Source organism: Tinamus guttatus, unplaced genomic scaffold (genome assembly GCF_059628265.1).
Source record: "Tinamus guttatus ecotype Peru unplaced genomic scaffold, ASM5962826v1 Tinamus_guttatus_pri_ptg000226l, whole genome shotgun sequence".
NCBI lineage: Eukaryota > Metazoa > Chordata > Aves > Tinamiformes > Tinamidae > Tinamus > Tinamus guttatus.
In genome coordinates, this window is record NW_028288760.1 from 1,558,792 (window position 1) to 1,581,614 (window position 22,823).

Below are 22,823 nucleotides of genomic sequence, written 5' to 3' on the forward strand. Positions count from 1 at the left end.
AAGGGGGCGGCTGCTCCCCGCGCACCTCGCGGCGCTACCGCCCCGCCATGGGCCCCGCCTCAGGCCGCGCCTCCTGCTCGCTTCCGCCGCGGCGGCGGAAGTGGCGCCGTCCTCGCTTCCGGGCGGGATGAGAGCGCGGAGGCGGCCGCTTTGCTGCGCCGCGAGGCCCCGCCCACGCGGCCGGGAGCTCTTAAAGGGGCAGGCGCGAGGGGCGGCTTTTAAAGGGGCAGGCGCGAGGGGCGGCTCTTAAAGGGGCAGGCGCCTCGCGCGGCAAGTGGGCGAAGGGGGAAACTGAGGCACGCGGGGCCGGGGGGGAAGCGGGAAGGAGAGAGTTCCTTGGGGCTATGAAGATTGGGAGCAGGCCCCCAGCAGCACAAGTGCTGCCCCAAGCCTGTAAATAAATAATTTTAACTAGTGAAATAGCCCTGCGCTGTTCCGGGGAGCGCTGCAGCGCGTTTCCCCTTTTGCCACGCGCCGTTAACCCCCGCTGAGGGCCAGGAGCGGGGACCAAACCGTGCTCAGCCCCTCTTGCTCCTCCCCGGGCACATTTAAAAGCACTTGAGATTTTGATCAGGGTAGAGGGAGTCGCTGCCCCCAAGTGTGAGGGAGGAAGGAGGCTGCCTCACAGCTCTGCAGGGCCTCGGGGCAGCTCCTCCTGCCTTGGCCTCCCGCCCCTCACCTCAAGTACAGGGAGGGCAGGAGGGGAAGGGGATGGGGTGGTTGTGCTGCCACCACCACCGTTCTCCACACGTAACAGTTCTCCACACAAGTCTTTCCACAGTTCTCCACACGTGAGGTGCCTCTTGCTGTAAACAGCCCTTGGACCAGGGCTGTCTCCACTGTTGCTGATGCCACAGGCAGGAATCCTTTCCATAACACCATTCAGGCCCTTAACGGGGCCTGGAAACAGTTGAAGCTGAAGTTGAAACGTAAAGTTTTTGGGGATCTTGCAGAGCTTTTTGATCTTAGAAGAGCTGTTGTGCTCTGATTTATCATGGAGCCTGTTATACAAAACTTTGCCAGTGTTATATCGCTCCATGCGCGGAGGAGGAGGGAGGGAGCCTTAAAAAATAAAGGCCTACCCTTCTCTCAGGGGCAGAGCTCTGCTTCCTGGTAATGTTTTCCTGTAAATGACGCTAAGCCTCAAACAAGGCCTTTATTTTGATCCCTTAGACTTCTCCATTTTCTATGACAATTAAGTGAAAGAAATTTTACTCATCTATAAAAGGAATCAAACACTACAGACAAACTCCACTCTGTGTACTGCTTTCTATTGCAACTTTATAGGAAATAGAAACAAGCTCAAGAAATACTTTACATGCACAGGAAGATTTTTACATTCGCACTGTCGATTTACAAATAATTACTCTAGGCAAAGGGTTAAAAACATCATACAACGAGGGGTACAATTTTCACCTTATCACTTAGTTTCCATATTAAAATGTCAAAACTCTCTTCAGCATAATTAAAAAATATATACTGTCTCTTTTCTTTCTGTATTCCAAATATTAAGGAAAGCATTCTAAAAGCGGCAACCCTACATCCAAAAATGGGAATCACCTGTTCTTAAGAACAGAGCATCTGTAGCAAAAAAAAAAAAAAAAAAAAAAAGGAAAAGAAAAAAAAAAGAAAAAAGGTTGTGTTGTTTCTCAAAGCATATGCTTGTTTTTTTTAAAAAAAAAACAGAGATATCTAAAAGTAGATAGAAAGCCTTCTTTCTGATCAAGCTTTTTTTTTTCTAAGGAAAAAAAAAGGATTTAGATTTTTTAAAGTGCTGAAAACCAAAAGCACACATAAAAGGTAAACAGCAATTTCTAACTCCACAGAACACAAATAAAAGGCCAAAAAAAAATTTTTTTTTGAATCTTGGAGAAAACAACTAGGATTCTTTAAAAAAAAGGAAAAAAATCTAAAAGAAATTACCTCAGTCTTCAATATGAAACAAGAAAAGCAGGCATGCCTATCTTTGCTTCTTCCCGTATTTGACAGTCTGGATACCTGCAGTTATTGATCTGTGTCCAATTTCAATAAGGTCCATTTGGCATCTTGGATATATAATCTAGGAGTTGTTAAGGCCATCAATTATCACTGTCTTCACTGGAGTCAAAAATTTCACTCAGCTGGAAAACCTTTTTCTGTTGACTAGTTGATGGACTGTCGAAATCAAGGTGTTTCTTCTTTTTTTGCAATTTTTCCTCAAGTTCTGGAAGTTTCTCTTCATAAAGATAATCAATAATTTCTTGGAGAGGAGAGAAAAATAAGGTATTCTTAAGTGAAACTTGCCCTTTTCAGAAAAGAACAACGCTTCTCACTACAGTCATTTTGACCTCCCGCCCCATCTTTTCTAGTTTAATTAAAATACAGAGAGGAAAAAACAGCCACACCAAGAAAATGTTCAGTAAAATAGGTATAAAGTTTGTGAATTTAGCCATTTTACTTGAAATAAAGCTAACTAAATTGTATATTTACCCACATAGGATTTAAACAAAAATCTCACTTTAAGGAATACATAAAAATATCTGGGATACTTACCAGGAAAAGTCTTTCTTTGCCAAAGAGGGACACAGGAGACCTTGAGTTTGTAAAATTTGGCTTGAACATAGGCTCTAGGGACATCTCTGAAAAGGGAAGTGTTCAAAGAATTAGTGGGTGTAATCTGTTTTAAAGTCTCTGTATTAGTTATGCATTTATGAGTCGAATTCCAATCATGCAATCTGCTAGCTTTAAGCAGACAGGATATTTGATATGTTAATAAAAAGTCTGCCAAGCGAGCACTTCCCCTTAAAAGTAAGCACTGAAACTCAACTGGACATTAGGTGTATTTATCACATGCTTAAGAAGAAGAAACAGTAAATGAAATATTCTATGGAATAAACGCGCTGTACATAAAGCACAGAATTCACAATATTGGTAATTTCATAATCAAAATCAATTTTGGTCAGAAATGACTTCCACATTATATTCCACATTCTAATAATTATTCCTTTTGCTATTTGTTGGCTAATGCTTGGAAAAGTCTTCAACAAAAGACTTCTGCACAGAGCACCAGTTCTCCTATGCAGGAAACACTAGGAAGACCATAAAGATTTCTAAAAGCAGTTTAAATTATTCCAGCACCGATGGATACGGTTCATTGCTCAGTATTACATAAGGATTACAGCTGTGGTTACCAAACTAAGTTATATCTTCCACAATTGCAAGTGCCTAGACATATGGATTCCCTTATGGAGTTTAAGGCAGGTTGCCTCAGTTCTGTATTGTATCTAAAGGAAAAGTAGTGGAAAGTTTTTACCCAATAGCATTACTGAGCTCTTCCCAGTTAACTTCATTAGCATCCTCCACTTTCATTTCATACAACCTGAGAATGTAATACAGGAGAAATGTGCAAATTTGCAGATGCAAATAATATTGACATCTCAATACAGTCAAAAGCCACAATACATTTTGTCAAAAATAAAGCATCTGTGAAATCAGTACAGAACTACATTGCATGCCTTTCTCAAACAGTAAGCTTTTATGAACACAGGAGACAAAACATCACATTGACTTTATACCTTTTAATAAGATTGATTTTGGCCTGTAATCCTTTGGTCCCCTTGTATAACTGCTGCCCTTTGGTCATCTTGCTTGTTAAAATTGAATTCCTTTGAAAACAGACAAAAACATATGGTTTTTCCCAGGAAATTCCAAACATCAAAAGGAAGAAACTTTAAGGTGGCATTGCTGCTACAGAGAAGCTACAGTCAAGTTTCAAGATCACAGCAATGAGAAAATTTATCATAGTCAAGTTATTAGTCTCTTGGACAGAGATACATTTTCAACCACCTGTTCAGTACTCTACAGCCTCTTAACAGTCTTACCTGCAAACATCATGGTACTACTAATTTTACAAAATGAAGTCAGACAATATCACCCAAAACACATTCTGACATTTAAATCCAGTGTAAGACCTTACCACTTCTGTTTACATTGCCTCCAGTATCTAGTTCCCACTTTAGTTTCAATCTCAGTCCATGGTAATTTCTGGTAGAGCTTTTCACGGTCAATTGAGAGATTTCTACGTGACTTTTCTGATGAGGATTTCTCAGCTTCCAATTTTGATCTTTTCCTAATCACGTCCTCTACTGCGTGCATTAACTTCTGTGTTTCTTCCTTAGTCCAAGGGCCATAATTAATAGCTAGAATTAAACAATAAGAAAAAATTACATAGCTAAGGCAAACTTTCTCATACCTGGCTAGAGGGAAAAAAAAAATGTAATGCAAATTGAAAAATTTGGGTTTTGTTTGTTTGTTTTGAACTCTTATGTATCGGAACAATTTCTCAATGTGCTTCCCAGAAGCTCTTCTGCATCCCAGAGATTTAAGAGGTTCAGTTCAGCCCATTGACTACAAAACAGACAACACTAACTACTCCAACTGCAATACACAAACTGAATCCTTATTCTTAAAATTACTTGCCCGATTTGATTTCGGAGTATTTCATAGCAACTGAGAGGTTTGAACGGGACATCATCTCAGAAATCTTCTTCCAGTCATTGCCGTGGATAGCATAGTACTTCTTTAATTTTTCTTTTTCCTCCTTAGTATACCTAGTAGAAGAGATGCCACAGCTTCAGCTGCAAGCTCAAAATACTCCAGTACTTTAGGAGCAGCATACACTGAAATGTTACCTATCAGTGTCCTTTCAAGCCACACTTCAGTACAGAGTAATTGATAAGAACTGGTCAGAAAAAGTGAACTGTCAATTAAATCACTGTAACTGGCACAAGCAGGAGAGATGATCTTCGGTTGTATTTTTTGAAGTACATATAAACACCAGAGACTGGCATTAAGCCTCAGGAGCTATTATACTTTCTTACCTCCCTTTGTAATTATTTGGGTCAAATATCTTCCTTGCTCGATAATATATAAGTCTCCAGGGTCGTGGAATGCCCTCAGCTGGAAAACACATGATTCTTTGTTAAAAAAAAAAGTTTTTCACACCAAAAAGGCCACTTTTTTTTTTTTTTTTAAAGAATGCTTGAATACTTACCAATTTTCCCACAGAAAAGAAACTCTGCTTTTAGGCGATTGATAGTTTCTTTTTCTTCTGGATACCTAGAGGTAAACAGGAGTTTTTCAGCATTCTCTATTCCAGTAAGTGATAAGAACTCCTTAATATTTTTCTTGATTTGATCATTTTCCTTCTGTGAAAATCTGCCAAACTTGATAGCAATACCTAAAAATATTTAAAAAGGTTTTTTTTTAAGAGACAAAACGAAACTGACAGAAAATACTCAAGCCCCAGATACCATCATTTCTGCATTGTATTTCGAGTTTACTAAAACTTTCCAGCAAACATATAATGAAAGTTCAATGAACTGTAAGAGTAATAAAAGCACACCAGAGTGGGGCAAAACAAAAGCTGGAAGGAGGTGATTTCCATATAAATTGATGTAATTTGATGGAAGAAATAGATGCTCCAAAGCAGAAAAAAAAATGCCCACTGAAATTAAACATATGGAAAGAGAGCCTATTAAAATACTGTTTTATGCTCACATGACCATCGCCAGATAATTCAAACTACTGTCACTCATCAGACATGACAGAAAAAGAGGCTATTTCTCCTAGGTCAAAACACCATCACAGCTCCACACTCTACCCTCCATAGAGCATTTTATGACAGCTCACCTTGCTTTTTAAAATGTTTAAATCTTGTTAGGTCTCTTCCAGCCATCTTTCTGATGGAACTATCTGACATTTCCCTCACGTGAGGGATAAACTCTTCGAGTTCTTCTTTTGCTGTATCCAAATCCAAGGCTGTAAACATGCTTGAGTCCAGGACATCATCATCATCGTCATCATCTAGTTCACCAGGGGCTGCATTTTCAGTAAAGGAATTATTCTGCTCTTCCTCTCTATTTGATATTGTAGGTTCTGGTGTCCTATAAACAACAGCAGCATCACCACACGATTAGAGCTCCAAAACAGAGATTTTTGTTAATATCTCCACAATTAAAAGAATGAACATGTTCACTAATAAATACCAAATTCTGTTCCACACATTGTCCCCTTTTATTTCCAGCCTTTTAAAATAGGTGTCATTAGTTATGACATTTCAGTATTAAATATTTGAAAAGCTTGCCAGGGTTATGAGAACTCCCACTTTCCCACAGAACTGTCCCATATGGATATACAAAAGAAACAGTATCTCTTGCTACCAGCAGCAACAGAAAAACCTTCCACATGTGTCTGGCTAGTGATCATTACTGGCAGGAGCAAAAGACAGCTTTTAACATTATTTTTCATTAGGCAGCAGTTTTAGTTCATTACATTTTAAAAATGATTAACTTCATGTTCTGAGTCTGTCACCACAATATTATTGTGGCACAAAGATAAGTGGAGCTCTGCATATAGATCTTACCTGAGAGAAAGGATACTTTGTAACTGGGAAACTTTTTATTTTTTTAAACTTCATTCATTCTTGGTAAAGTTATGGGTTCTAGACACTGTAAAAGAGCTATTTACATAAACATTTGTTCGCATTGAATTTTAAGTCTCCTAATTCAGCTTACTAATTATCCGGTAAAAAGCATAATAAAGATCACATTCAACAACTGGGAACTCCTTTTTTACTAAACATTGATCACTTGCCCATGAATTCTTCCTATACCTAGTTTTCAAGTAGGAAGATCAGTGCGATAACTAAGAATCAAGCTGCCACAAAATGGGCTCTATGGAATCTCAACTTACAGTGAAGCTTTTGGAAGCTATTTGAGGGGTTAATACACACACTACAGACTAGGGAAAAGTTGGGGACTCAGGGGAATCTAAACATATTTGTGGGGTACTGAAGAAAATACGAAAACAAAACAAAACAATCCAAACTTACATTATCTCAGAATCTGAAGAGTCTTCCTCAACGACCGCACTGCTTTTAATCTTCCGAATTTGCCTTTGAGCTTTGCTGGGAGAATGATCAGCCTCTTCAGCAGGCTCAGCAGCTACTTCCATAGGCTCTTCGATGGAGGCAGGAGAAGCACTAGGATCACCATCTTCATGGAATGGCTGGCCCATTGTCACACGACTGTTTGCTGTAGGCAAAGCCAGCACGGTGTCTTCCTCTTCTGCATTCAGTCCTGAAGATGACAAGATTGATGCATTAGCCACTGAGTCTATGCCTTCTTCTGGGGTGATATCGTGTTTTCTCTTCTTCTTCTTCTTTTTCTTCTTTTTTGACCTTTGATCATCATTTTCATCACATGTTTCCGAGACAGGCACCTCAGTTGCTTCCTCCTGGTAATCCTTTTCTGGTGATTTTTCTTTTCTTTTCTTCTTAGGCTTCTTTATATAAACATAATCAGTCTCACTTTCCTGACAGTCCTCAGTATTATCGTGATTTACTTCAACACAAATTATTTCACTGGACACATCTGCACCATCATCATGCTTCCGCTTCCTTTTTTTCTTTTTCTTCGGAGAAACATCCATTACAGTTTCGTTACTAATTCCATCTTCCAGCCCTGGGCAGAAGTTATCTAACAAAGGCTGCTCTTCCTCCCCCTCGTTTTTCTTTTTCTTCTTCTTTTTCTTTTTACGAACTACACTGTTCTGCCCAGTTTGGTCTTCAAAAAGGAGCAGAGATTCACAGCTATGCTCTTCATTTTGCACACTTTCTCTTTCATCACTTTCATGTTTCTTAATGTGCTTGTGTTTTTTCTTTTTCTTCTTGAGAGAATCCCAAGCTTGAAAATCATCTACACTTGCTTTTTCTGTCATGTTTTTTCTTACCTTTAACAAAAGATACGGGCTTTACTGAAGCGCTATGGTTTCAGACCTTCATGAAAAAGGATGGTACTTCAGTAAACCTTGGTAAATCTTACTCACAGAGTTATGCACAGTTAAAAGGTAATGAAAAAAAAAGGGGTTTTATAAAACTACCCTGGAGCTATGCAGTATTTTCTAAAGAACATAAGTATACTTGCTTTTCAGTGCAGCTAAGTTTGGAAAGTGACTGCGTAAGAGCAACGTCTTCTTCATCAAACAGATGTGCATCACAGCTGTATTCAAACTTAAATTGCTTTCCTGTAACAACAAAGATACATTAATAACCACATGCTTCAGCTTGACTTTGAATAACTAAGTAATGGCAGACAACTAAATTAAACCCTGCATCCAGCACTAAAGCAATAATGGAATAATTATCCTTTTTAATTATCCATTAAATAAGTCATCCCTAACAGCTAAATTCTCCATCAGAGGCTTCTGACTGGCTCGGCCTTTGTGCAGTGGTCTGAGCACTGCCACAACCCGCTGGTTTGGACTGGCCACTTGCTAACCGGGATAAATCCCCTCTGGAGAACAGATTTGGCAGAGCAGGAAGCGATTTCAGCCCCTTTTGCACGGCTGGCACGGGGAGGACATTCCCGAAGCGACGGCCGGGCCCCCCAGCACACACAACACCTGCATTTCCACATCCCAGCTCGGCTTCCAGCGCGGACCAGGACCACGCGGCGGCTCCGCGGGAAGAAGCCGCGCACGAAGCCCCTCAGGATAAACACGAGGCCCCGCGCTACCGCCCAGCCCCGCTGCGAGGGGGGCCCGGGCCCTGCCCGGCGCCGCCGCCACCTCCCCTGGGCGCTACTGGGCGGGCACCGGGGCCGCTGGGGCCTCTCGTGGACGGCGGAACGGGCACCCCCACCCCAAGCCCCCTCGTGGCGCTCCCTCCCCCGGGAAACGCGGCCCTCTGCGTCACCCCGGGGCAACAACCGCCCCCCTCCCCAAACCGGATAAGGCCGCCCCCTCCCCCCGTAACGGTCACCCCGCCCCCCCGGTAACGGCCGCCGCACCTCGCCGCCACACGCGCTCCGCACGGCGTCCGTCCGCAATACTGTCCCCCCCACGCCCTGTAAACGAAGCCTGCCCGTTCCACCTCCCACCCGCCTGCCCTTCCCAGCGGAAGTGCTCTCGCCCGGACCTGTCAAAGCGCCGGACCTCACGGGCGTCGCCGTTGCTAGGAGACGGGCGGTTGTTGAGGGGACGGCCGGTGCTGCGGGGCCTCCTGCGTCTCCCGGCTCCCGTTCCCGGATCCCGTTCCCAGCTCCTGTCCCGGCATGGCCGGCAGCGGCGGCGGCGGCGGCGGCAGCGGCGCGGAGCCCCCGCGCTCGCGGCGGCCCCCGTGCCTGTCCGAGGTGGCGGCGGGCAGCGAGAACGAGCGGCTGGGGGTGGCGCGGGACAGCATGCTGCGCAACCCGCTCATCGCCAAGGTGAGCCCGGGCCGCGGCCCCCGCACACGCCCCCTGCCAGGACCCCCAACTCTCCCCACCACCACCACCACGCTGGGACAGCGCTGGGACCCCCAACTTGAGCTTGAGACACAGCCAGGATTCCCCTCACGCTCTCACCACCCATCCTGGAATGCAGATCGGAGCCTCCACTCCAACCCAGGACATGGCTGGGGACCCCCTTCCACATCCCACCGCCTGGGGCAACACTGGGTCACAGCCAGGATCTGCCCCGCCTCTACCCCAGGATGCAAGCAGCAACCCCCCTGCTCCAGCCCAGGAACACAGCCTGGATCCACCCCCTACTCCAGCCTGGGACACAGCCCGGATCACCCCATCCAGGCCTCCTTTCCACTCCCCCCAGCACAGTGTCCCCATCTTGCACCAGTAGCTGTGAACGGGGTGGGGACAATGCACACAGTGTTGTGTGATCAGGAGGGGAAGCCCCAGCTCTCCCTGACAACATGGGGAGAAAGTTTCTCAGGAAAACACTGGAAGCAGATAGATTTTTTTTTTCCCATTCTCTTCACACCACTTGTTCCTATGACAGTGAGAAAGTGTCTTTCCTCCTTCACAGACAATTTTGTGTTTTATCACTGTTAAACACTCAGTAGCCACAGATAATGACACAGTAAGAAGTTTGGGAAGGGTTTCCCATACCACAGCCCCAGTTTGCAAGCACTAGATACTGAGACATCTAGCAGTCTGAATTAGTACTTCAGAGAGGCCAGAGTCACTTCACGAGCCACTGTACTTCTCATCTCCCCGCTTCCTCTTGAATTATGGCTAGGCTGAGCTGAGGCTATCACTGGCTGAGCTCCATAAAGCTTCACAGGTGCCATGAAATATGGTCACACTGGGACAAGCCCTTTCCTGCCATGGTTTCTTTCAGTCCCTTTGTACAGGCAAAATTCTGCTTGTGCCCCAGGCTGCCTTGTCTGGCTGCCTGCTGCTGAATTTGTTCTGCTGTTTGATGAGACCTCGAGGCTCTATCAGCTCCTCCTGATCAACCTCTGCCGCTCTGGCAAGTCACCCATGAGACGCCCTGTCCAACCTCAGCTCTTTAGTCCCCTTCCTGAGCAGGCAGCTGAATTACAGCTCCTGTCCCCTGGATGGCACTAGCAGAATAGCTCTTGCCTTAACCACTTTTCATTCCCAGCGATCCTCATCCAAAATAAATAAACGTTCGGATCCTCCCCCAGTGCTCTAGGGAGGCGGTTGTTGCTTCTGAGCAGGGAGAGGAGGAGAAAGGGCAGCTCCAGTCGCTGCCAACCCTCGCTGGAGCCAGAGACATTCGAGCAAACAGCAAATGGTTTGGCCAGCTGCATTTTTTCCCCTCTCCTTGTGAGGGCAGCTGGTTCTGTGCAAATTCCTTGTTTTTCCTCCACAACATGCAGTGGTGACATTTAAACTGCTGCTGCTGAGCCCAAGCTGCTGTAGTTAAGGTCTTGGGTTCCCTTGATAATCCTCCTCTCTCACCACCAGGCTTTAAGTTGGCTGTAAAACTTCAACTTTTGAACATAACAGAAAATTTGGATCTTGTAACATCTAATATCTTATTTTCCCTATGAAACATCAAGATTTCACTCTGCAGTTATATCAGGAGGCAAAGAAAAACAAAATGAACCTGCCTGGGATGAGGGCAGCTGAAGCACTGGGGGCCAGGGAAGGAGGGGAGGACAAGGGGAGGCAGCTCAGGATCCTCCCTGCTCCATCCCAACTCTTCCCGCCTTTCTTGGAAGCGCCTGCAGCTACGTGTTTGTGTAACCTAAAAACTTGCATTGGAGAAAGGTGCTGTTACGTGCAAAGGGACGACAGAGCTGATGGCAGAGGTTGGGCTGGTCCTGCTCACCTCCTTGTTTGAAAGGAGGTGCAAGTCGCTGCTCAGCACAGTAGATTCTAGGCCCTGAGCTCCGTCGGTAGCGTCTCCCCTCGCATCACTCACGCGGGTTGCTCTGCTTCAGGGGGTGAATTTTCGCCCCGCACAACTGTGGGGGCATCTTGGCAGTGGGGACTCTGAGCAGTTATAGAGCATGGGATGGTTCTGGGGCTCACTGGGCTTCTGCTGTCTGGCCAGGGGAAATGCCAAGTTGAGCAGGTTTTGGGCAAAGGCAGTGAGTAGTTTAGCTCTCTGTTCAACCTCTCTGCTCTCAGGGCTGCTTTGCAGGAGGGTTTATTTCTCAGCAAGCCAGCTGGCAGAGATGTAGGAAGCTCTGCACCCACATGAGGCAGTTCTTTAGCATGAAGTAGCCAGGCCATTATCAGGGATTTTTTCTTACTCTTGAAATCAGCAGTAATTCACTTTGCACTAAGTTCCGTTGCAGTGTTTGTGCAGCAAACTCTTCCGTCCACCGTCCCACTGCCTCGTGCCCCGCTGTTCCCACCTGCTCCATTTACCAGCCCTCTGTGCTTCTGCCTGGAGCCCTGGGTCCCTTGTCCCCAAGGAGAGCCCTCCAGACCAGGCTTTTCAGCCAGAGGTGCCAAAGGGGATGGCCAAGGTGGGTCCCAACCTCCATGCTGTGTGGTACCACCTGGAAAACAAGAACAGGGAGGCAGCTTAGGAGCAGGGACAGTGGGAGAGCACTGAGGAATGCACAGCTGCCAAAGCTTCACCAGGCAGCAGGTACAGACGAGCCCGGAGTCCACGGTGGAGGACGGACTCGCCAACCGTCCCCCTCCTCGGTCCCTTAACCCTCAGGGCCACAGTGTGACTAGAGCAGCAAGCACAGCTGGTGCTAATGTGATGGCTCTGCTGCTTTGCAGCAGCTAACAGCAGGATCCCCTTCTTCCTCACCCATCTCCCTCACACATCCTGGAAATAGAGCATCCCATATTCATGCAGAGGCCATGGCCCAGCTGGCTGCATTTCTGGCTGCCCTTCCTGCCTCCGCATAGCCCAGCACTACCCTGTCCTCCCAATCCACCAGGATGTGGGCAGCACACCACCAGCTCTGATTAAAAACCCTACCTTTTCACACAGGCACTTCTGAGCATTGAACATTCTGCCATTCTCCAATAGAGTATAGAGCTTAATTGATCAGTAAGCTCATTCAGCTCATCAATATGTTTGCCTGCAGTATAAACTGAATAAGGCATTTCATCTACTGATGCCAGTAAAATATCTTGGCAAAGCATTTTCAGCTTGTTTGTTTTTACCAGCAAAAGCCTTAGCAAAGCACATTTTTTCAGTACAAACTTACTAAAAAAACCACTCAGCCTTACAGAAATAAGTAAACTCTAGGTAGGAAGCACAAGGCACCTCTACATTTAACCCTCAGCACACCTGAAATTCACTGGAGATCAGCATCTCACAGAAGTTTGGTTACTCTCACATAATTTCTTCCAAGCCGCATGCCATAATTAAGTGTGACATATATCTGCCAACATCCCTGTGTCACCAGTCTGTAATTGGACAGATCCCCAGTGGATGCAGAAACCACAGCTCACCCACCCCCTTTGATAGCCACGTAGAAAAGCAAGTTCTTACCTGTTAAAATAGGTAACGGGCACAAGCAGAAAGGAAGATCCAGCAACTGCTCTGCATGGAGCAGCTTTAGGATCGAACATCATCCAGGCAACCTTCAGAGCCAAGCCCAAGTCTTATGACCTTGGGAAGAAAAGGGGTTTCGGCAGCAGCAGTTTGAGGATGAAGGGCACTTTGGAGGCCAGGGAAGGACATTCCCCTCGTGGTGCCTGCAAGGCAGGTCCTGCTGCAGCTGGAAGGTCCCATCCATCATCCCTCCTGCAAACGGGGTAACCAGGTTCAGCAAACAGAAGTTTTCAGAGCTATTAGAACAGACCTATTTGCTTTAAAAGCTCACTTACCTGACAACTGATGCCAGGCTATTTAGGGTTCATTTTGCTATGCTTTTCAATCTTTAAGCCTTTATTTAACCCCCACCTTAAAAAAAAAAGAAAAAAGGTAGATCTTCTCTCCAAATTTGCTCATATTTAGTACTCATGGCACAAGTGCAGCAGGAAGCCAGGATGAAACTGAAACTACAAATCCCACCTCACCAAGTGCTTTCTCAGGGTATGAGGATGTGCCATCCACCCCAGTGATCCTCATACATCTTTGCTTGGTGCAAAAACTGCTAACAGGATAAATTAATTAAATGAAGGCTTCCATAAAACCATAGTTACCACTAAGTGCTCAGAGAGCAGCCATACAAGCCATCAGAAAGCAGGCAGGGCATGTGTGTGACAGGTAGGACTAAGGGAGCAAAATCACCTCCTCTTGGAGCACCTCCATGCAGAGCACCCAGGAACAGGGCAGTTCCCAGAGCCTCCTCCTCCATCTCAGGGTTTTGGAGCAATTCCCAGGGTGCAGATGAGGCTTTAAAGCCCATTTGGTGTTGACTAAAGTCACCAGCAGGAGCCCCAGCCATACTGAGATTATTTGCAGCAGCCCAGCACAGCAAAACAGTGCCACAAGCCCATGGGCGACTTTCAGGTTTTAACTGTGCTCATTTAATTAGTTCTGCCCTCATCCTAATCCATAGGCACTTCCAGCTGCTTAGAATCGAGACATCCAAACCTGGTCAGGGACCAAATTTTGGCCCGTCTGTCACACGTGGGTAACCTCTGTGACATGAAGGAGAGCAGCCACAATAATGCGAACTCTATTTGCAAGAAAGTGGTGTTTTATTAGGTGTTAATTATACTATTTACCTCAAATCGTTACATGTGTTGAGCATTCTGCCTTCTGTGCTTGCTGCTCAGGGACACTGAGAATTAATTAGTGTTTATGCAGCATTTTGTGTGCTTATTACTATTATTGTTATGTTGCTACTACTACTATATTTTTGCAATCTAAGGCCAGTGTTGCCTTAAAACACATTTTAAAAAATGTGTTCTGAAATATCTACACCCTACAGCTCAATAATTCATTAGAGAAAGAAACTAATGAAGGGCTGGTTAGTCAAATAATCATCAGATTTGGTTCTGAGCTTTGTCTTGCCAGTGCTGTGACTTCTAAGGGTTTCTTTCTCAGCGTGAACTCGTTTAAGATTTTAAATGAATTATTTGGTACACTAAAAATTAGACTCCTCATGAGCTACGGTGCCCTCCCACGTTTTGCACAGACGCCTCTGAAGTAAATAAGGCATTCCCAAGAAGCAAGTAAACACTCTGCGTGAGTGAAAATAGTGGATTTTTCTCCCGGTTGCTGGAAGGGAGGACGTAGGCTGCAGGCCGGCAGCTGGGATGCAGCGGCCAGGCAGTCGCTGCTCGCCCCGAACGTCGGCACGCGACGCGCAGAAGGAGCAAGGGGGCATTTTCCTCCTTTATGTGAACAAAACCATGCAAATCGGTGAGACTAATAAGCCCAGAAACGTTACAAGGTGAATGCCTTTCATGTTGATGAAAAACTCCTGTGTTTATTTGTCTAATACAGTGGAAGTAAAGCTTCAAAGGGCCTTTCATTTTAAAGTGCATTATTAAAATCAGCCAGCACAATAATAACCGGTAGACCAAACTGTTGCATTAGTATGACCCTAACAGCAGTGCCGTTATAGCAGAGAACATCCATGCAACCTCCTGTGTGAGCTGTTGGTGCTGTAAAATCAGAAATTAGACTAAGGGAATGAAGAATTTGTAGAAAAGAGAGGGGAAAAAAAGAAAAGAAAAAAAAAAGTCACAAATGAGTGTGTGTGTAGAACGATGCAGCGCTATTCACAGTTCACCCGGCGCTGTCTCAGGCTATAAATTTTGATGATAAACCTGCAGCTCAGGCCACACTGTCTGCAAGATTTAGGAAACTTTGGGAAGAGCCGGTGGCAGCTCGCGGCGGAGGCCCCAAACCGTGTTGAGGTGAGAGGTGATTTCCAGACTAGCTCAAATCCAAGAAGCCATGCGAAAGGAGAGCCCCGTCAAACAGGGGAAAGGTTTGCGCAGTCCCCAGGGCTCCAAGGCAGTTCACAGAGCCTCGCGGCTCCTTTCAAAGTTTATTCCTTTCTGCCGTTTCAACGAAAACCCGATAACGCGCCCGTGTTCGCAAGCCGTTCCCTGGGGCGCTGCGCGGTGAGAGCAGCACCGCGGAGCCAGCTGAAGCTGGAGAGAGCATCGGGGGCTTCTTCCCTCCCCACCCTCATACTACCATCCAGCCACTGCAAGAAATATCCCTGCTTTTCTGGAAGAGGCACAGGAAAACCCGAGGTGCTCGGTGGGAACCGCACGGCTCCGGGGGCATCGTGCAGGCACCGGACAGAGCGAAAGCAAAAAGTGCCGCTTCCTTCAAACCTCTGCTTTACCCCCCAAATCAGCTCTTGACTGTTACATAGCAGAACATAGAGCGAATGCTGTGTGTTCACGGTGGTCACCAACGCTTTCAGCTCCATGTTCTGCAAGTTTTTAGCCATGCTTTCCCCAAAGGCAGATTTCTTTCCATGCAAATTCTTAGAGATGCTCTTGTGCTTAATTATTGTATTGGAGAAGCCTTTGTCACCTTGCAGGGATCAATTTGTTCTTGCTCGGCTGCTTGCATTGTACAGATTAGACAAAACTTCTACATTATTTCAGGGTATTTTCTTTTGTTTAACCTTTTATACTCTCTAAGATGCAGAAAATTACACTCTAACTTTTCTATTCACATGTAATTTATTTAAAGTGACATCGATAAGTGGAACCCTATTACTAGATTTTCTAGGGCAGCCTTTAAGAAAACTTTAGTATCAGTAGAAATATGCCCACATCTAATTTTTAAAGTGAGTCAGTGTGGTGTTTTGTGCCTAAAAATTTACTTTGTAGAACTTGATTAAAAGCAATAATGTGATTTCTGACTGAAAAAAAAAATAGAAAAGCAAACAAAATGTTAGGGAAGATACTGCTCGCATTACGGAAGAGCAAAATGGTCTGAAAAAAATGAAATCAGTTTAATGAAGTTTGCAACGGCCCTTTGCGTCGCCTGCTCGGCTCAGCTCCGTGGTGCCCCCATCCACAATTCCCAGGAGAATTCCCAGCCCATCGAGAGCCCCGAGGAAGGTGCTTCCTCCCAGCACCGCTGCCAGGAGCTTCCTCGCTGCGTCCCGGCCTCTGTAATCAGGCAGCTAAAAAATTGCTCCCGGATTATCCGCGGCCCCGAAAAGCACAGTCCCAGCCACGCTGGCGCTTACTTAGCATTTAGATAGGCTGGGACGGGGGGCCGTACAATAGGCTTCAAAGCTGAACTCTCGGCGCGGCAAGAGGGATTAATTTCTTTAACCAACATGCCTGATCTGGCCTATCTCATTACCCTGCCTTGTCAGCGCCCATGTTAGATTTGATTGAAGATTATACCATTTAGGCCTTGCCCCTGCTTTCCCCAGAAAACTCGGCCTATTGAATTGCACATTCTTCCGTGGGCCCCTGTCAATACGCGGCGGCCTGAGCCTCTAATTCTGCTTCATTTAAACTTCATCAACTTTTCCAATCAAGTGGAAGGATCTGAAATAGGCTCCGTAAGCAGAAAGGCCCTTTTTCCTTTTGTCAGATAATTTATTCTGTTTTCTCTTTCGCTCCCCCTCACTTCCCCACCTCTTTCTCTTTTTCTTCTTTTCGCTCCCTTTCCCTGATGCTGAAAATGAGATTACAGTATTTAAATGACTATGATAATCAATCGGGGGACCTTGAGCCGAGATTGAGGTTAATTTTTCTTAGCAGAACAAAGAAGCGTGATGCCATTGGGGATTTGAAGGTGCAATCTGTGTTTCATGCTTGTATTCCTCCCCTCCGCCCGAAACTGCAGTTTTAGGAGTCTTTTCTTGTTCCTAACTAGGCAGTTGTTGTGATTTTTAACAGAGGCAACCCCTAGGAGAGAAGAAATGTAATTTTGGGCAGATAAACAGCTAACGGCCTTCAATCAACAATTTTAATGGGAAAAAAAATCACTTACATGGTGTGACTGCAGATCTAATGAAAGTGCTATCATTACCTTATTTATTTTTAAATATACTTTAAATAATTTTCCGCAGTGGTCTAGCGAGTCGCTGCAGCCTGCTCAGCACAGTTGTGAACTTCCACCTGAGCGTCCCTTCCATTCAGCCACTCTTTGGACTTAGCAAAAGTCAAGACTTTTGTTGCGGTTTTGCTAATCAGAAATGGCGCCGCTATGTTCACCTTATACCCAGCGCTGAAATGGTTCCTGAAGTGTTTAGATGATGTATTTTTCACTGTAACACACCAGCAGTCTCTCGCCTGGATCTTTCCCCTTCCCTTCTAAGGAAGAGAGAAAGAGAAAAATATGTATTTCTTTGCATCCATCCTAGCTGTCTTGTCAGTGCTGTTTTACATGCTGCCACCCAATGTTATCTTTTATTTGTGTCAGGAGAGAGGATTTGACAAGTTCAGTATACAATGTTCATTTGGCAAGGCAAATTTTTCATACCAATTTTGAGTAGAAAATGAAACCATCTTTCAACACAATGAGCAACATCATTTTTGGACAGACTTATTATGAGGAGAGGAATTGCAAAACTTTATTTCTCTACATGAGCCCGAAAACCCTGGAAATGAGACATTTAAACAAAAAAAAAAACAAAACAAACAAACAAACAAAAAGCATGTATGAATGTTTGAGGCCATCAGTGTGTTTTAGAAATAAAAAATAACCACCAGCTGCTGTCAGGTAGCTGTGGCCTCCTTTTTGTTAATCAGATGCTGCTGAAATTGGTTGCCTCATAATGTGGCTTTGTTTCTAAGCTTTTAAACTGTCAGAAGCTGGGGCAAGGCAGCTGCCTGTAAAAGTTTGTCAGTGTTTGCCAGGCAAAACAGTCATTAGGCAGCGGAGGCGCAGGCTGAGCTCCTCAAAGACGCCCGAGGTCTCCGCGAGGCAGGACCAGGTCTCACCACATTCCGGAGGGATCGGGGTGCCTTCCCTCTCTTGGGAATTCCAACTGCACTTTATGGCTGCACTAAAACCTCTGGACAAGTCAATGAATGGGAAAGTCTCATCATAAATTCTGTTTCTTGTACTTTGCTGTCTCTGTGGACCCACCGCGTGTCCGAGTTGGGCAGATGCAGCAGATTCCTTGGAGAGTTTCTTGATTTTGGCTTTGTGCAGCCCCTTTCCCATAGGATCTGGTTCATGGTAAGGACTCCTTGCTGCAGCTGCATAGTGACAACCCAGGGCTGTTAAATACACATTTTGTAAGGCAGAGTGTGTGTTGGAAAGGGGCTGTGACACCCGCAGCGGGTGACAAGCCCAGGGCCCCTGCAAGTCAGAAGACGCTGTTTAGGGACCAGGAAATGGCTGGATAGCTTCCCTGTCCTGCACGTCCATAAGAAACCTCAGCATTCAGGGGGACCTGGGATGGGCTTTGATGCCCCAGCAATGACCATATATGAATTTTACCCACTGTGAAGGACCAGGAGGCCCAGCAGCCCCGTCCGAGCCCATGCGACTTTGAAGAAGCCTTGTGTGTGTCTTGGAGCTCTGCTTTGCATTGACAGTCTTCTCTCCTTAAGCATATATTGACTCACCGTGGGGAAATTAAAACTCCATTAGATGTTGCCACGTTGTAGAGCAGACCCCATTATAGCAGTCGAGTTGCAATTAATTGGTTTCCTTAGATATTACTTAATTTTGGAAGGCGCCAGCAGGCAGGAAGGACAAGGCTGATCTAAACAATAATTCTTAAAATGACACAATCTAAATAAACTAATGAGGTGATTACATAGTTATTAATCTAAATACAAAGAAGAGTCAGAAAAATATTGGGTATATAATGATTTGGGAAAAAAAAACAGCAGAGCTAATGTCATTCTGGTTTAAATCATCATGAAGCAATCAGCATTTGTGCTTCGATGTGGATGAGGGTTTAATAGATTAATTATATTTCGCGCAAAACCCTGCCGTTCCAAACCGTTTGCGTTGGTTAACTTTGCAGCATCCGAGCAGGAGGCCTCTGTGTCCATGGGTCCTGTTTTCTAGTTACGGTTACCTTGAGATGAAGAAATAGAGACGAGAACAAGAGACAACGTTGTGAATGGGACATGTGGTGGCACCGGGCAGGGAGAGGATCCCCAGCAGGTTGGGCAGGGACAACAGGTACCGCTCGCTGTGTGGCAGGAGCCGGGCGCTCGGTTTGCTCGGATCTTCAGGGTGAGAAAGTTTGGGGCTTCAGGAGAATAAATCACTAGGCCTCCTGAATCATTAAAAATGTACTACGAGGAGAACGCAGAAAGGCTATAAATAGAAAACAAAGCAGCTTGTATATAAACTTTTACAATGACTCTTACTCAGACTATTGTCACCATCTGTTTTTAAGCACTTTTGGCATCTGTGGTCTCCAGAGACTGGCATCCTTTCAAATTCCAGTTCTTTTGCTCAGGCTCTGACACTGTGTTGGTCTCCATAAGCCTCCTCTGATGTCAGCAAAGAGCATTTGGTGACGGTAGCCCAGGTCCCGTGGCCTGCTCAGTCTGTCTCCTGCACCTCGTTACGGTGAGCAGCAAAGGACCCAGGATGGATATGTGGAGCTGGTTGGCACTCAGAGAGTGACAAAGAGGAGACCTCAGACTTCCAGACCCCTTCAGCTATTCAATTTACAGCTCTGAAAAAGCTAATACTAACTTTGGTCCAACCTGATCATCACTGAAAGCTCCACAGAGGAGAACTTTAGACTGCTTGAAGTCCTGAAAGCAGCTGTTTCTCCAGGGGAAAGGCTGGGTTGCCCTCACTGGGTGGTGGTGACAATTAGGGATTACACCACATGGGTGTCCTGAAGTGCCCGTAGTATTTGGGAAGAGGAAAGTAGGTTGGAGCTGAAGCATCCCGATCTTCCCAACGGTTGGGGCGTTTTGTTTTTGGGATCACGTTGTCCTGCGTTGTTTCCATTAACATGGCACTGAATGATGATCCCTGCAGAGATGGAAGATCCGATCACCAAATTCTGGCATTAATTCCTGAGCAGAACTTAGCAACTCAGACTGCCCCTGCAGTGGGGTAGCCCAGCTCCCACCGCGGCTGGGCACAAGTTCTGCACGGTGATGGGGAGGAGCAGAACTTGCTTTTTTGCACTGCTGGGCGCTCTTGAGCCCTGAGGCTCAGGGATGGCAACAACTGGCTGAGGATTCCTTAACAGGTTGCACAAATTAGACACATTTCCAGAAAAAAAACACGCACAAAATTCATCAAGTAACGCTTGGAAAAAGCAGCTCTCTTTTCAGGAAATGTGGGTGCCTGCTTACTTTTTATCCTAAATGCACAGAAAGTGTTTTCTAAAACACTACACCAGCCTCCCTCAGCCAGGGTCTAGCCCCTCACCTCCCTCCCGCAGGGCTGTTAGGATGGAGCCGTGTTTTTAATCTGAGACTTGACAAGTAATCCTAAATTGGGACTTTGGAAAACCTGTGATCCTATCTAGCATGTCTATCCTATCAGCTGTGGCCCGGTGCTTTAGTGGCATTGAAAACAAAGGGGAAGAAAGTCTAACAAATGGTATCCTCAACTAGAACAAGCTTTATTGTAAGAGGACACTGAGCTGTTTTATAAAGCCCGATATTATGCTTGAATTATGCCTGAGTAAGGAGAAGGGACATTGTTAAAGGGCCCTAAACATGGACCATAGTGGATCTTGTTGCTTCCAAACCATTCAGCAGTGTTGTTTTGGGCTGCTAATGGTTTGGTATTGTATTTATAAGCTGGCAGGGTAATCCAGAGAGCAGCAGGAGGGGCAGTTGCCTTAAATAAAGCTTTACAATTCTGCTAATTAAAATGATCCTTCCTCTCCCTGCGCTGACTAATGAGACAGAAAGAAGAACCGGGGAGGGTTAATGAAAACGTTGCCATGAGATTCCCTATTTTTAATTGGTCTTTTTAATGTTTTAATCTCCTTTACAATGTGGGAGTGGAAACAGAAATTTTCTTTCAAACTTTATTGTACCATGCCCAATAGGTTTGTAATGCCTGGCTTTTAGGGGGTACATTTCTCTAAGTAAGAGAATCTGTAAACAAAAGTCTGGAACTGAGCACACATATGTCTTAAGCTGGAAGAACCAAATTTTGTATTTAACTGGGGACAGAAACAAACAAAAAAAAGTGAACCTGTTTTTAAGCTCAGCTTCTAAAACTCCAAGGGAGCATCCATACCCTGAGGACTGAGGCTGAGACCTATTGTGAAGGACTGGCACCGATGCTCAATAGTAGTTAGAGCTTTAGGCCATGATGCTCTGTTAAATGCAATATTTATCCCATGAGCATGTCACAGTTCACCTCAGATGTCAAGAATTCAATTAATATTCTATTTAATAGAACACGCCGTGACCTAACCTTTTAATACTCTTAGTGTGTCTGAGCCTTCCTTATTAGTGTCACTCTCTAACTTTCCTTCTCAGCTGATGCCTCTAACAACAACTGGGATGGGGAAATTGGAAGCCAGGAGAGAGGGAAAGAGATTTAAATTACTTTTGGACCTCACTGTGTGGCTCCACTAGCTTTATCCCTTGTAAAACTCAGCTCACAGGGGGTTAGCACACCCTGCTCTTCCCATTTTTATGGGGTTGACATTTGGCAAGCTTCAGCTTTCTATTGATTGAAAAACACAAAAAGCACCGCCAAATTTATCATGGTCTGAGCCAGTTATTTCCATCAAAACAGTCTTTCCCCTTCCTTACAGCACATTAGCAAACTTAGGGTCAGGCAAAAGCATCAGGTAAGTAATGCCTGGAGGACTGACTCTTTGGGTTGAAACTTCACCTGTTTACTGTAATGGTGGGCTTATATTTGAGATTTTTGGAATCACTGCTGCAACATTTTAGCTGTATTAAATCTGAAAATTGTCTCTGAAAGCAGGATTGCTTGAATGCACCAAGATTTTTCAGATGTAACTAGAAAAATCACGAGATTCTTCCTGGCCTTGAGTCTATGAATAAATAGAATCGTCTTCTTTCATGTATCACTAGCAGCAATGCAACAGCAACCCAACTTGACAATTTTGTTGCTGATTTAGATCAGATGTAGCAGAAGTGAATTCTGCCACCCTTGGGTCATCTCTAGAGGGCAACTAAAAGAAAGCCATAAAAAACCCAAACGCAGTAAATTGTGCATTTGAGATCCCATGAAGTAGAAGATGGGCTTGGTAATTTGCACCTAGTTCTTTTCAAGAACAAAATTCATTGTGAAACCAGGATCGGCTCCAGCCCCACTACCGTGTGGGCACAAGACATCCACAGCACCTTAGAAAGGGAAAGAGGAAGGAAATAAGTGGTCTAAATTATTCTGTTTCATGGAGTCTTTCCATTTGGAGAGGTACTAAATTGCAATTTTTTTCCCCTCTTTTCAAGGCAGCGTTTCTGCCCCTCCAGGCAGATGGGAGGGATGAGGATGCAGGTTAGCACAGCCCAGAACATCGGCCTGCAGCTGGGAGGGGGCCAGGCTATTACCACACCTGTGATTTCAGCAAGATTTGTTGGGAAGTTCAGCCAATAAATACAGAGCCCATGCTGCAGCTCCTTAGAGGGGGAGGAAAAACAGACATTGTGCCAGCTATTTTCATGCAACTATATTCATTATTTATGCAGAAGAAGAGATATTTCAGGAAACCAGAGTCGAGCCATGAGTGACAAGGTATCCCTCCAGAGCAC

At 45.2% G+C, this 22,823-nt stretch overlaps 2 protein-coding genes across 2 annotated transcripts in view; one reads left to right on the forward strand and one right to left on the reverse strand.

Annotated features, from left to right (window-relative positions):
- Positions 1–2,003: 2,003 nt before the first annotated feature.
- Positions 2,004–8,878, reverse strand: TTF1 (transcription termination factor 1). The gene is made up of 12 exons (XM_088525294.1): positions 8,829–8,878; positions 7,965–8,064; positions 6,872–7,770; positions 5,671–5,924; positions 5,033–5,218; positions 4,860–4,938; positions 4,459–4,589; positions 3,956–4,178; positions 3,555–3,644; positions 3,293–3,358; positions 2,533–2,618; positions 2,004–2,239 (listed from the first exon to the last, which is right to left on the reverse strand). Exons 3-12 carry the CDS (start codon positions 7,756–7,758, stop codon positions 2,079–2,081), a joined length of 2,163 nt encoding a protein of 720 aa, XP_088381420.1. The 5' UTR covers positions 7,759–7,770; positions 7,965–8,064; positions 8,829–8,878; the 3' UTR covers positions 2,004–2,078.
- Positions 8,879–9,092: 214 nt separating this feature from the next.
- CFAP77 (cilia and flagella associated protein 77) overlaps positions 9,093–22,823 on the forward strand; it is a 52,347-nt gene continuing 38,616 nt past the window's right edge. Inside the window, exon 1 of the mRNA XM_088525437.1 lies at positions 9,093–9,245. Within this exon, the coding sequence (XP_088381563.1) occupies positions 9,093–9,245 (153 nt within the window). The remainder of the gene's footprint in view (positions 9,246–22,823) is intronic.